The sequence below is a fragment of the Macrosteles quadrilineatus genome, unplaced genomic scaffold (genome assembly GCF_028750875.1).
Source record: "Macrosteles quadrilineatus isolate MER2022 unplaced genomic scaffold, UCM_ALF_1.0 Scaffold_6__1_contigs__length_79288215, whole genome shotgun sequence".
NCBI classification, from domain to species: domain Eukaryota; kingdom Metazoa; phylum Arthropoda; class Insecta; order Hemiptera; family Cicadellidae; genus Macrosteles; species Macrosteles quadrilineatus.
This window is the reverse complement of record NW_026542599.1, coordinates 41756842-41773183: the sequence shown is the minus strand read 5'-3', so window position 1 is coordinate 41773183 and position 16342 is coordinate 41756842. Positions and strand designations below refer to the sequence as shown.

The 16342-nt window shown below is 34.5% G+C and overlaps 1 protein-coding gene across 1 annotated transcript in view; it reads right to left on the bottom strand.

The window, feature by feature from the left end:
- LOC128996150 (protein prickle-like) overlaps positions 1-13360 on the bottom strand; it is a 61278-nt gene extending 47918 nt beyond the window's left edge. Inside the window, exon 1 of the mRNA XM_054421286.1 lies at positions 13095-13360. Coding sequence (XP_054277261.1) covers positions 13095-13270 — 176 coding nt within the window. The 5' untranslated portion in view covers positions 13271-13360. The remainder of the gene's footprint in view (positions 1-13094) is intronic.
- Positions 13361-16342: the final 2982 nt, after the last annotated feature.

The following is a 16342-nucleotide window of genomic DNA, read 5'->3' as shown; positions in this document are numbered from 1 at the left end:
CTCTCCTACCTTAACATACATTCCAAGTTTCATAAACATCGGTTGGAAAAGTGTAAAGATAAATATTTGTATGTAAAAAATACAAAATGACGGATATTTTGACCCAAGGAATTACTAGGTAAAGTATCTCCCCGCTTATTTTTAACACCCTGTTTATGATGTATTCTTATAAGTGAAAAATGTAAGCTGGAAGCTGGTAATACAGAAAGATGTTTTATAAATAATATGAATTTACTGGTGATCTGTATATTAATCTTTTTCTTGTTCTTAGAACTGTAAATTAAAAGTCCACTCAGCAGTCGCATCGTACGATGTAGTTCTTTCCATGCGTTGCGAAATGCTAAATTTGCCGTCCTCTTCAACCCAGGTTATCTATTGAACCACTGATTGTAAAAAATAAAAAAAAAATATATTTTACGCATCACACTTTTGGCTACAACTTTGCCACAGACGAAACCTCTCTAACCCAAAAACAAACAAAAAATCTCGCATGCTAACTTTTTCATGTTAGAAATCACGATTTAAAACTATTTCACCATACATATCAATTTTTATTAATTAGGTCGGTAAATAGTTTAAAGTTCCAACAAAGTAGTCATCGAGTAGGACTAACCAAGAAGCTCTGTGCCAATTTTCAAAATTTTAGCACAACTTTAAGTACACCAAAACACGAAATTATTGAAGTCATGCGTCGAGAGGACTATCGTTGTTTTTAACAGATTATACTTTTGACCTTCCGGCACTGTTGACTCAGCGAAACTGAACTTATATTTTATCTTATTTCGTTATATTAAAACTGCTGTTGCATTAGGTCAAATTCCCAATAAGTCAATTGCTTTAACATAGACCAAGTTTTTAGCTCGGACTGTACTATTTGACTTACTGGGATTTTTGATCTACAGACACTGCAAACATTGTAGTTTTTGACCTAGCGGCACAGGTATAAATTATTTGACCTTCCGGGACTGTTGACTTTCTGCAACGCGTCCAAGTTTAGTCTATTTTAAAGCAATTGACTTATTGGGAATTTGACTTAATGCAACAGCAGTTTTAATATAACGAAATAAGATAAAATATAAGTTCAGTTTCGCTGAGTCAACAGTGCCGGAAGGTCAAAAGTATAATCTGTTAAAAACAACGATAGTCCTCTCGACGCATGTCTTCAATAATTTCGTGTTTTGGTGTTCTTAAAGTTGTGCTAAAATTTTGAAATTTGGCACAGAGCTTCTTGGTTAGTCCTACTCGATGACTATTTTGTTGGAACTTTAAACTATTTACCGATCTAATTAATAAAAAATGATTTGTATGGTGAAATAGTTTTAAATCGTGATTTCTAACATGAAAAAGTTAGCATGCGAGATTTTTTTTTGTTTTTGGGTTAGAGAGGTTTTGTCTGTGGCAAAGTTGTAGCCAAAAGTGTAATGCGTAAAATATATTTTTTTGAATTTTTTACAATCAGTGGTTCAGTAGATAACTTGGGTTGAAGAGGACGGCAAATGTAGCATTTCGCAACGCATGGAAAGAACTACATCGTACGATGCGACTGCTGAGTGGACTTTTAATTTATCTAATTTAATTTATCTAAGGACAAGAAAAAGGTGAATATACAGATCACCAGTACATTCATATTATTTATAAAACATCTTTCTTTATTACCAGCTAACATTTTTCACTTATAAGAATACATCATAAACAGGGTGTTAAAATAAGCGGGGAGATACTTTACCTAGTAATTCCTTGGGTCAAAATAAACAGAAAATCAAGGATAACATTTTTTCCAAAATAATTTCGTTAACCAGATATCCGCCATTTTGTATTTTTTACATACAAATATTTATCTTTGCACTTTTCCAACCGATGTTTATCAAACTTGGTATGTATGTTAAGGTAGAAGAGACCCATGTTATAAACAAAGATTCATCTCGATTCACCCTAAAATTTCAAAATTTAACACTTAACTACAATATAATATACTCTACTACACCACAATATTTACGTATCACCATAAATCTTTAACAAAATAAAACTATCATTTTTAAAAACCAAAGTAAATCAATATAATATTTCTTTTTTGAAAAATATATTTAAATAACAGGCGATGGTAAAATAACGACAGGCGAGTTTCGATCTGGGTGTTTCAGGTTTGAATCTAGGAGGATTTAACATTAATTAACATTAATGTTTAATCCTCCTAGGTTTGAACTGATTGAGAGGAATACATGAAACCGAAGGGGGGAGGTAGCAACAAGTGCACTAGTATTTACTAGTGTCCAATTACAATTTGATGGATTTAACCAAAACCTTTTCTATTTCACTTATTTTCAGCTGTTAAATTTCAAACGATACGTTTTAGCGACATCATTAACGTTATTATCATCATCCTCGTTTGAGTTTGGGTTTGCAGCAATGTATTTTTATGAATAAAACCTTTAATTTGATACCAAACTTGACCTCTGCTGCTATTAATTGACTGTATGCACTATTAATTAACAGCTGTGTCTAAGGATTATGTCGGCCTTAGTCACAAACAGGACAACAAGATCGCTCCACTCATCCCACACTCATCTCCATTCATACTTGGCTTAAAATGCATACATTTTGTATGGTCGCCATTTCAAAGCAACATGGCTACATTATCAATGACAAACGTGGAAAACCTTATACGAGTGTGAGTAAGTCCGAAAACAACTCTAAAAAACAATAAGCAATAAATTGCAAGAACCGTTGCTTATATCATTGGGTATACACGTATGTACTGACGTGTATACTCAATGCTTATATCGAACGAATGTACATCGTGAGAATTTCCATTAGTTGTTCCATTTAGTTGTGTGTCCATTAGTATAATAGTTTAGTTGACTCTTTTAAAGTCAGCGGAAATTGTGACTGTTATTACCCTTGAAATAATGTTTGTGTAGTACTTTGCAATCCTACCAATGCTTATAGAATCATACGATTACAATATTCTGGCTAGAATATGTCGCATAGAGTGGTGACTACTGTATCTTTTTGGTTTGCTTGTAAAACAGGATCAACAGAGATTTTCCATCGACTTAAACAATACGATAGGTACTCTCAAACTGTTCATTGCTATAACAAACTATCACACAGTTTGATGAATATTTGTGTGTAAACCACATACAGTACACCTGTAGTCTATCTATTTTTCCTTTTATTTTCCAAGACTTTATAGAAAATCACGCATTACGTGATCAGTGAAGAAAGGTGTCAACCTTGTTTTATAGGTAAAGAAGAACACTGCTTCATGTCAGAGCATTCAGTTATCTTTCAGTTATCATTCAGTTTACCAAATATTTGGTGAGAATTGTAAATGCTAGTCGACCTGTACCTACCCTTCTAGACCTGTACGTAAAAAGAAATGTACTGTACACTGTTTAAGCTCGTCAATTGTACTCTGGATGAATGGGCAAGAGATAAGAGGGGCCCAATCAGCTGTTTGATAACGGTATTCGTGCGGTTTACTATTTGAGTTTCCTCGTTCATAATTCTACTATAGGCTTTATTTCTGCATAATACATCGACTTGCTTGCCCGTAAAATATTTGGGATTGAAACTGTTTAATAGTAATAGTATTCATTAACGTATTATTATTAAATTTCTTGTTGTCCTATTATTCAACAGCGACTCGAAAACCCTTGTTTCTCTGTAGTACAGCAATATTGTTACGCACAAGTATTAAGATTGTTTAATACTGACATTGCATTATTATATTTTAATTTGAGCCTAATTACGACGGTCTACGTACACGTTATTAGTGATATAGTAACATTGTTTATTATCATATTGTTGTATTACACGAAAGACATTAATTTACGACGATCCTTCGGCTTACATATTATTGGATCATTTGTTTACGTATCACGATTGTAAACGTTGATTGTTGGGGTATAATTTTAGCGATTTAAATATTATACAGAGCACCTACGGTTAGGAACAAACTCCTACAACAGTTTTATTGTTATTTAACATACTAATCAACAATAACGTTTGCCGCCAATTGTATTAAATCTAATATGGGTCCTTGGAACCTATTTTTGTTAGTTTGGATGTACTATCTCTTCCCGATGGTGTAAGTGCTGACTGAGCCAGAAGACAGGCAAAAAACAGCCTTGCAAGAACAACGACTCATCCGTGCCTACCACGACCACTCCCGCCGTTATCACCGTGACACTGGCGTACTACACCCAAGGCAATAGTTTTAGCATAGATTTATCATTACCTTTAGATACTGCAAGTAGAGATTTCATTTAAGAGAAACAGATAAAGCATTGACTTTGGATACTACAAGTAGTCATCCCATTTATGAGAAACAATTATACAATTGACTTAGTGGACTTGTAGGAGACATCTCAATTACGTGAACTATATTTAGCATTGACTTTGCAAAAGTATTGGATTACAGTACTATGATAGCTCCGCTCAAAATTGCAAGCAGACAACTGCATTGTACACCTAGTACATATTAGTACACGCAAAATAATGCAAGGGACCTTGAAAGAAATATTGGCAATGAATTTTTCATAATGGCAGAAAATAATTACAGTACAAAGCACTGTGGTGCATAATCAACACAGTAAATCAATGAAAAAAGAAAAAAGTTCAAAATCTACACATTTTTTTCTACATCTATTATTTCTTACTTCACAAAATCACCGAAACCACGCTCTCCTCGTGTAAGTATAGATATATTGTGGGAACTACATCTGCCCTAGGTTGAATTAGCATAATAGCGCAAGTTTAAATGAGAACAATTGTATGACTAAAACTAGTAAAAATAATTGATTTGGTAACTGATGACGTTGTTTAGACCTATCAGGAAACTACACTCCTTTACCACGTAAATATCTAACATAGTTTGTACCTCTGTGATTTCGTCTAATCATATTCAGTGATTCATTATTTACATAGTTTGACTTTTTCGTAGGCCTGGTTGTAATATAGCTTATGTCTGGTTTTTCATAGGTGTTGTCGTTGGTTATACAGTAGTACTTGCACATATTCGCGCCTTTTTTAATCCCGCGCTTTTATCGAGTGCGTTGACATTGACTAGTTATTCCAACTATTGTCATCAGTTTCTTGTTCTGTAACACACATTCTAATCCTGATGTATCCCTCACTACATTTCCGCCTTGAACTGCATTATTTGACGAGCGTCTGGTTTAAATACATTAATCGATTTACAAGCTACATTATGAAATATTCATAATGTACCTTGCAAATCGATTAATAGATAGTCTACTAACTAATTTACTCCCTACAAATAATTAGGTAATACATTATTTAATACAGTGATATCAATGACAAATGTATATGATACTTTTACTAATACAATATTCTTAAATTTATTACACCTATTTGCAAATGTTTCAGCTACCTTGTCCACAGTAACATTTACATTCGTGTAGTTCTTGACAGAAGACTTTAATACAAAACTAGATGTATGTCTCTTGGACTTGACATAATTTCAAAAAGAAGTGATATTGTATACAACTCACAACAAAAATCAAATAGTTAGTATACGCTGTCCTAATTGTTATTTTTACTTCCGATTTTATAGTTGTAAACAAGGCAATAATGGTGGTTGGAAAACTTAAGTTTTTCGCATACTTGTCTTAATTTACAGATTCGGTTGCATCCTTTGTTAACCAAAAAGGATATTTACATTTATTGACAAAATAAAACTTAGACTGATCGATGATTATAAATTCGATGACAACTGCATTTGCATCACCATACTTATGCAAATAGGTCCAAAATAAATCTCTCATAGACAATATAACTTATAAAGACCGGCCTCTGCAGTAATATGGTTTACCGTACTTATTAATTGCGTACTTATTAATTTACCTTACTTATTAAAAAATAGCAAAGTGCCGATAATTACCAATTTGTGGGTAAACCAAAGTAATCCAACCTAGCTTACTCTAACCTAACCTAACCTAACCCATGCTTAGATCAGCAAAGTGCCGAAAATTACCGATTTTGGGTAAACCCAGCTTAGGTTAGGGCTGAGGAGCTCAGCTAAAGGTTATTTTAGGGAGTCCTTGGAGGCTAGTGGCCATTTTGGATAATTTCAAACAGCTGCTGAAGAGCGATTTATCGTCCAAAAATATTTTTTCAAACACCAAAGTGATTATAATTTAACATCGAGTATAGTGTGAGATTAGAAATGTTCTTTGTAGTTTTTTATTGTTCTCCAGTGGAGTCAATGAAAGCTAACAGCCATCTTGGATTTGTCCCCCATAAGAGCGATGTTAATTACGTTAATTTCAGACAGCAGCTGGAGATTTATTTACAGTCCAAAAGTATTTTTTCAAACATCAGAGTGATTGTAATTTAAATATCTAGTATATTGTTAAATTATAAATTGTCTTTGTAGTTCTTACATTGTTTTATGAGTTACAACGTCTAGGCTCCAAGGACTCTTTTACACTCTTTTATTGACACTTACCAGTCAAATGTGGCGATATTAATGATTTATAACGCTTTTAACGATTTTCAAACGTGTTTTTCGTGGTGAAATATGTGTTTGCTGAAAAAGTGCAAGAGGAAAAGAAGTTTGAAATGACTCGAATAATAAAAAATAGGCTTCCATTAAAAGAAAAAAAGATTTTTCAAGCGCTTATAATCGCCGATTTCTAAAGCTTTTCTCGATTTCCAAACGTGATTTTCAGGGTGAAATAGTCGTTTCCCCCTAAAGTGCCAAAGGGAAATAGCATAATTTTGGTAGATAAGGTAAAAAATGCGATAAAACATAAGTAGTGCAAGTTCAGTATTGCCTCCTGGATTTCACCAATCACGTATTCAGACCCTAATTCCAAAATTTAGTTAACCTTGCGCTGAATTTTGAGATAAATATTGCAAACCCACAACGGACCTTTCCAGTTCTTGCTTATCTTTACCGCATATCTCTCTTATCTCCAAGACTACAGACTGCGCAATGAAGGAGGGTCTCGTGCCTATGCCTAATCTGACGAAGAATGAGCAAGAGCAATCGTACATTTGTTTTTTTAATTGTGGTGTAAAACTTTTTAATTTATGTTTAGATGTTATTTAATTTCTTGTTATGTGAGTTTGAATTTAGTATGGTAGCCATTTCAGATGAAAGTATTAAAGTAATTTGAGATGTTAAGATTATGAAGAAATGTCATTTCTTTAACAGAAATACTAAGATAACTTCTCAAAATGACTTCTAAATTGTTATTTATTTTGCTAATGCAAACAAGCATCTGTTTAGTAAATATAATTAAATTATTTCGTTTATTACGATTGTGTTAGTGTATATTACTATCGATATATCGAACTATTGACAAGAATGCCACATTTAGCTACCCCATTCAGTTTTTCATATTTAAAAATCATATCTTACAAACAGAACTTTCCAAATTAAACATCAAAATTATTTAACTGACCTTTACCCTATAGAATCAGGAATCCCCAAAGGAAGCGTACTTGAACCATACTTGTATATTCCCTTTACATCGGACCTACCAGAAATTGTAAATACTATCGTTGCCACATTTGCGGATGATATGACCATTTTATCTGTCCACGACAAACCGGTTCAAACTACAGCAAATTTACAGTTAAACTTGGATGAAATTTCACATTGGTTTAAAACATGGAGGTTCAAAATTAGTGAAAATAAATCAGAAAACATTACTTTTACCCTAAATCTGGCTACATGTCCTCCAGTATCCATGAACAATATTTACCACCCTAAAGTAACAGAAATAAAATACTTGGGCATGCACTTAGATGCAAAGCTTAATTGGAAGGCACATATCTGGACTAAAAGACAATATCTAAATTTTAAAATAACTAAGCTTAATTGTCTTCTTGGATCTAAATCAAAACTTAGTACACAAAATAATGTTACTTTGCAGAAAAGTTATAAAACCAATTTGGACTTATGGGATCCAACTTTGGGGATCATCAAGTACATCAAACATTGAAATTTTTCAACGATACCAATCAAAATTGCTACGTAAAATTGTCAACGCACCTTGGTTTGTTACTAACAGAACACTTCATAATAATCTTAGAATTTGAAAAGTCAAAGAAGAAATTACAAAATCTAGTGAAAAAAGATAATCAAATTGGAAAATCATTCAAAATCGTCTTATACAAAACAACTTTTGCAAAACTTATGACAGCTAGCCTGACCATACTACTGGAACGAATTACACGCGGTTGGTACCAAATGAAAGATATTTTCCTGTAGATGTGATGAATCCCTTTATAAATTAAAATAGGCTCAAAAATAAACACAAGAAACGAATTTAAAATTTTAAAAATAACTTGGGCCGTATGGGTTGCCATGTAGGTAACGAAATAACAACTAAATGTAAACAGAAAATAAAACCAAATAGAAGAAATTCCATTTACATGTCTTATTTATAGCATAGGGTAAATATAGATAAGTTGGAAAAATACATACTTTTGGTCAAGTTTCCGACCACAAGGCGAGCTCTCATCTTGCACTAAATTTATTGGACAATCACAACACCATTTACGACATTTAAACCTCCCATTCAGATTCGGCTGTGTTATCAAAATTATCTTTGTCAGCTAGTGTTGAGAGTGGTAAATCACTATACTTTTAACGTTGTATTATTGTTAATGTATTTGCTTATTTTTCTACTTTTGAAACAGACTGTAAATTAAATAAAGTTGAAACCCGATTAAGCTACAACCCATTTAATAGTATATTTCGTACCTAGGGCCAAAAATAAGGTTTTGCCGGCTCGAGATAGTTCGACTTCGTCTCGATCGAGAGCTGCAAAACCATTTCGGTCCGTGGTACGAACGCTATTTTGCACCACACTATACCCTATTGCCACTATTCACCTCTATAATAATGCACACTGATGGTTAGCACAACTAAAACTTTAAGGTTATGTGAAGAAATAATTCGAGGCATCAGCAAAAATAAAAATAAATTGTTGCTAGGCAACGGTGACAATAAAATAATTCTATGGATACTGATTGTGTATTTAATATGCATTCATGTTTTAAGTAAGTAAGCGGGCAGCTAATTTTGCGGCCCTAGGGACCAGCGACCACAGAATTAAAATTAAAATTTTAATTCTGTGGTCGCTGCTAGGGACCTGCTCGGTCCCCGAATAACGATGACAGCTAAAAACCTAATAATTCTATAGAATAACAAGCTGTACCCGCTGGCTTTGCCCCGTTAAACTAATTAATTTTCAAGATTAGCTCGTTCGCATGGCTCAATCAAGTCCTGGTTGAAGTTCGTTCGCTACGCTCTCTCACCTTTAGGTTGGAGCTCGTTCGCTGAGCTCACTTGCCTTGGGGTTAACTCGCCTCCAGGTTGAAGTTCGTTCGAAACGCTCACTCAGCTTTTGGTTGCAAATTAGCTGTTGTCATAAATTGTTAAATTGACACAGCTGTTATGATTCATTAATTCCTTTTAAATATGAAAAATCATAAGGTTAAGATGGGAAACTCCAGAGCCACTGGGGCGGAGCCCGAATGCCCGATCATAATAAAAACTACTTAGTTTTCCTATTTAATGCCCAAAGAATCGGTGTATCGAATTTCAGCCTCCTAGGTAAATGGGAAGTGGGAGAATTAGTGATGATGAGTGAGTGAGAGTGAGTGTGTCAGTGAGGGCTTTGCCTTTTATAAGTATACATAGCACATTCAACCAGCTGTTAGTTAAAACAAATTATATTGGACTAAAACAAATCGATGATTACAAAGAATACTTTAAAAAATAATTTGAACATCCTACTACTGTATTTTACTATGCACATTTAATTAAACTGCCATCCTCGTACCGAAGAATTAAATGTATCAATGGTCAGCATTACACATACATAGTATAAATAAGTCAACCATAAGTATGTATTTGAATTTTCTTCCAAATGCTGAATTTGTGTCACAAATACTGAATGTTACAGCTGTTATGTTAAGCAAATTATAATGTACTAAAAGCTAGCTAGAAGCATTGACTTATTGGAGAAGGTTAGCATCGGCTGCTAGACTTTTTAAAAACTAAAACTTAATTTATAAAAAACTGGGACATTAATTTTAAATTATGGCTTTGAAATTATCTAGTTCTCAAAATGGTCTTTCTTTCAACACAAAACTAATGAAAATCCATCGACTGGTTGATTCAGAATCGTGAAAAAACCCCATTTACGTTATAATAATATATATGATAGTTTGGACAGGTTTCAACCCTTCCGTGGCGTAATACATTACACAGTTTATATGTAGACTACATTATAACTCATAAAATAGTTCTACAATTAAATGGATCTCCTTTTACAAACGTATATAATAACCAGAAATGTTCAGATCGTCCTTGCGTGTATTTTATGCCACAAATTTTGACGAAAGGCTTTTCATTACATAAACTATACCTATTTACAGTGTTGACCAAACAGTTGGCAAGAAGCATTAATAAATAAGCTATGTACCAAATATGATAATTTTAGCTCTATTCTAATTATGACAAAACACGAAGTAACTAAAAGTGAGTTTTGTTGGTGTAGTAAGCGTTGCAGGAGGTCTACTTTACACTGAATCGACGTTCACTTTTATTGCTTTTGATCTTCCGACACTTTTGACTCAGCGAAACTGAACTTGTATTTTACCGTATTTCGTTATATTAATCCTGCTGTTGCATTAGGTCAAATTCCCAATAAGTCAATTGCTTTAACATAGACTAAACTTTTAGCCCGGACTGTACTATTTGACTTTCTGGGATTTTTGATCTACAGACACTGCAAACATTGTAGTTTTTGACCTAGCGGCACAGGTATAAATTATTTGATCTTCCGGGACTGTTGACTTTCAGCAACATTCCCGCCGTGGCACTACAGCCGTTAAAACACACCTTCGTGTCAATAAGGTATTCCGCTTCTACAAGTTATGTGAAATGAACGGTAAGTAAGATTGTGTGCCTGTTGTTCGAAATATGCTAGTTTTTGGACTTTTATACGTTCTGGACCTTTTTTTCTGAAAGAAACTTAAATTACCTTTTTTAATATAGATTATTCCAACGTTTGTAAACTATTTTTTCTTAAGTTGATACCAAAGGCATTTTTGCAGGAGAGGCAATGTCCAGTGTACTTATATAACGTTTTTAGGGAAAGCGGTCCATACCCATACCGGTATGTGTTTTGTATGTGCCGGGAATCGTCGAACCCGCCCCTCCCGTACCGAGGTTCAATGGTCTAGATAGGCTATGGGACAATTTTGTGATCGGTGCCTTAGTCACGTGTATACAGACCACTGTGGTAGTTCATAGGAAAAAATGTTGAAATCAAATTCAACAAAGTAAAAAATATAATACAACAGATTTATTCAGCTGATTTCATAATGTCTTTGATTAGTCTTTATCATGTCAATACAATTTTGGTGGTTGTAATTTTATCATAACGCAAATTGACTTTACATAAAGCATATTCATGTATTCTAAATTAGTACGGGACCTATCACGTAGCAAAGTTGACGTAACTACAAACATAAAGCAGAACAATATAAAACTACTTGCAAACCACTGAAACGTCTTAATTTATTGAAAATAGGTAGACAGGCCGAGAACATTAAATTTCATTAAATTCTCAATAGAAAAGCTGTATGGTTACAAATCGTAATAGAGACATGGTGGTAAGAATTGGCTTAATTATTGACTCACTTAATACACAGCAATCATTTCTATAAAATATTTCTTTTAATCATTATTCAAGAGTATGCAAATTACCAATTTCCTGAGTACAGAATACCAAGATTTCAGAAGAAACTAAAAATATATAACAAGACATAGATATATTTTAGAATTCTTTTAATTTAAAGCATTATCCTGCAGGTTGCAATTTATTTACGAACTACTACAGTAGGACCTGACCTAATGGAGACTTTAACGGTGCGTGAAACTGAAGTATTCCCATCGTTTGGAAACGTTTCTAAATTTTTTTTATCGTCAGTAGTTATTAAAACTACTTATTGTACGTTTATTTGTTGGAAACAATAAATTAGGTAACTATTAATCTGATTTGTTTTTGTTTGTTGTTCCAGGCAGTTTATGGATCCACCTCAAACTACTGTGGTCTTAAACTATTAATTTTAATTTTATATTTTTTCTGTCAGGGTAATGTTTACGAAACGTTAATGTAATTCAACACATCGCCATGATCCAGGTAGAGATTTACTGTAAATATACTGGACTGATTCAGAAACGTTTCGTTTTCGTTGCTACCCTTGACTAAACAGACCTACGAAATGTAATGTCACTCTAAGTAAATTGTATACGTTCGAAAATTTTGTAATGTATCCTAAGCCCCTACATTTTGGGCATGTACAAAGTACTAAACCCATACCGGTATGTGTTTTGTAGGTGCCAGGAGTTCAAATTAGTAGTGTAAAAGTTCAATATCATAACTTGAAAAAAATAATATTTACTGCAAAAAATACGTTTGTATAATTTTATTGAAATTTGTAATGGATGCCATTTCTTTTTATATCATGACTGAAACCATTAGGTTTAGTTGTAGGCTAATCCTTAGCTTTTTTCATAGACCTAAGAGACATTTGCTAATCAGTGACATTTTTTTTACCTTTGAGATTTTGAAGCCACTTCAGAAATAACCCGTTCAGGGCTGTGGATAAAAATTCAATGTTAAAATGTGTATTAATGTTTACAGTCGCGGAACATTTCCTTTTGAAATATAGGAATTATTAGTAAACCTAGGCCTAGTGTTACAATGTTGTGTAGCCTACCGTGTTTTCGTCCGTGTTAGGCCTATTTGTTTATTCGTGAGGAAATCGAATGTCAACACGCAAGATATATTACTGGTACTGAATGAGGATACGATTAAGATTCGATTAGACTGTTAGAAGACGAAACCCAAATAACTCACAAGAAAGAATAAGACCTGTGATGGAGAGCATGTATGTACAACAATACATCAACAGCTCTAATGACATTTCACAATGCGTATCTCGATCTTTTATCATCAAAATCTATAGCGGTCTCAATAATCTTCTTAGCAGTTGGTACACTTTAACTTATATTGTATAAATATATTTTTGCAACTCACTCCGCCACCACAGAGACCACCTCTCTTTCAAGGGACACCACCGTCGCCTTAGGCGGGGGTCTCCTTCCATACAGTTGTCTGTAGAACTTCTCCTGATCACCATATATCCAGCACACCCTCCACCACTGACGACACATCAGCACATTCGCACTATTAGCTTCACTTTTCTCCTTCATGTTGCACTGAATTGAACTTCACTTGGTAGAAGATTATATTTGGTAAATCCAAATCATATTTTGAAACACTTACACTCTCGCGAGTCGTCGCTGAAGTTGTCGCGCCTTCGAGTGCACATGCGGACCGCACGGAAACTACTGAGCTCTGACTTCCACCTTCCACTACCTCTGACGCCGACGGAAGGCTACCAGGGCTCCGCCCCCGGCCCGGTGGAATTTCTCACAAAAACAACCGCTTTCCCCGCGGCCCTGTGAGGAGCGGTGCAAAAACCTTTTGTCTGCCCCTTGTAAATCAGGCGCGGACGGTATAGTAAATACGGATTTTTATTGAGCTGTTAAGTTTTGAGTTTTGGCGACTGTTGCCGCAAGGTTATATGGTTCAGTTTTGAGCATGTAACATACATATTCGATTTTAATTTCCATTCGTGAGTTGCTATTGTATACTTTATAGGAGTGGACAGAATACTCAGGATGTAGAGCTTAAAATCGAAATAGAACGGCTATAGTATAGCTATAGGGCGAATTGCACTAGGGACTGTACTGTAAGAGAAACATGGAGAGTAACTACTAATTACGAAACGTCCAGTAAAAATCAACACCATGGGAGTAAAATCAATCTCTGATTAGATAACCAAGTGAACGATTCACTTGAAGAGGTAAAATGAGTAAATAACTAATCAAGTCAAAAACTAAGCAAGGCTAAAACCCAGCTACAACTAAAAGCCTCGAGAGTAAGGAGTCAAAATATATATCTTAACAAGAGGATTCTAGTTTTGAGCATCCGATCTTTTGTAGTAAAAATAAGCGACTAAATTAACGCATCTAAATACTTAACAACTGCCTAAATAGGAGACTGAGGAATATATACACTGCAGAATTTACAGCGAGTGATGTGAAGCGTCTGACAGCTAGGTAAATTACAGCTTGGCATCAGTCGGAGAAGACATATCACACCGAAGCCCAATGTTGCTGCCTACAGAACAAACCTACTGTCAATGGATCGAATTACGACTTCCTTCTTTTGTGTAACTACAAGCAGTTGGTATTTAAAATAGCGAAAAATGTGTTTACTTGGTTTTGTCCTTGAACTGATTTTCTTCATATATACAGTGGGTGGATAATATAGAAACTAGAATTGAATGCTCAACACAAATTCGTCAATTTTAATTGCTTAGTGTAAAAAATATGAGCTAATGAAAACCTTTAACTGTATCTATATAGTTGTATATTTTTATTTATAGGTCTCGCTCTCACATTTCACCCCAATACAACAGAACATATTGAAAATATGGCTTTTGAACAAAGTAAGAGTTGTTTCGAAGTGGCATTGAGAAAGAAAAACATTGTTACTTATGTCTGCAAAACGTTTACATCTTTTCAAAAGTTTTACGTTTAACTTCTTGATTTATTAAAAGTGTTTCTCCTTCTACGCGTCTGTTGGTTGTGTTGAATATTGAACCGGAATAATAAGCTAAGGTAAAGCTAATCATAAAAAATACAACTGTAGTAAACCTTCCTAATATTTATAGTAATAAGGTTATTGACATCAACAACGATATCAACAAGGGATAATCAACATTATCCCTCTTACACGTTGTAAGATCAAACCCCAATCTTCCAAACAAGGTCCACAAGCGTTTCAAACACCACATAAAAATATTAAAGACCATCATCGCGCCACGGTTCCCAGACTTTTAATGTCGAGCATAACCACAAACTGCGGTGTCGTTGACAGAGTAAATGTATTGTTGAATGTTGGTTAAACATAGGAAAGTACAACGCCGCCGTAGCAACAGGTGTTTGTGCAATACAGCGTTTATAAGGTGTTACAAAAATAATGGTTACCTCGGTTCTCCCACGGAGAAGGGTGACTGATAATGCAATAGCTGACTGACAGTTGGGCGTTGCGGTTTGTTAACGATTGGAAATTCGGGGCTTTAGTTTGTAGCCTGGGGAGGTCGTATGTGCTCGGGTTTGTAGATGTGGATTATTATCGCCAGATATGAGACGAAACCAATTTCGTAACAGAGGGGATTTTTATTATTACATCATAAACGTAGAATTTGAAAGGACTTTAAGATGGCAAGGGAGCCTAGAGATAAAATGGTCACCTCAAACCTGAGAAAAGTCAATAGTTTTTAGGTGTTCAAAACTTACATCAGCTGGGATGGACTGAGAAACATTCTAACTTCAGTAACAAAGCTTAAGATCATCTCAATCAGTCAGTATAGGACTTACCCAGCGTTAGTATTCAGGCCTACGTTCAATTGATTTTGTACGCACACGAAGTGAGTATTAGTTTTCATAATGCGATTGAGAGCGATGTTATTTGTATGAGTATAGTCTAAATGAATTCGAAAGTTACGAATAGTTTTGTGACGCAATTAAAATTATTTGTCCTTTTTTTTGTAGACCTGTATTGTAATCACAATGCCATTCAAAAACATACCACTAACAATACATAATTAGCATTGTTAAAACAGTTTTCATGATTAAATAATCGACTTGGGTTAAATTTGAATACTATTTCAATGATTAAAGTAAAGGTAACAGTTTGATTTTTAAAGAACAGTGTATTAACCTACAAATAAGGTTCGAGTAACGGAGTTTCCTGGTTATAGATAAATTATGTCTGAGACAAGGAAACACAAATATATGTAGAACACTAGAGAAGAAAACAAACGCTTTGATGTGAAACAACCTGTCCAGTAGGTGGGACAAGGTTGTCGCGATGGCGGGGAATTAGTTTATCAACTTGACAGACGCAGATGTGCTTGGACCAGATTGTACGTGGTTCTTGTCATGTTTTACGTGGTCATGTCTAAGACCAGTTATACACAAAGAATGAAACATCAGTTTGAGCTAAATATGAGATCTTCCTACAAACACATACGTTAGGGAGAAATGTACTTTTTATGTCCCACCTTCACATCCTAGGACGTAAGGTTCTATTCTGGAAACATGTTTATCAATTACTTAGCTTTGTTTAACCTCAGCATTATAAAATTCATTGGTGATTGGCGGGATTTGAACCCGACACCTCGAAGACCAACGCCTCACACTTATCTATTA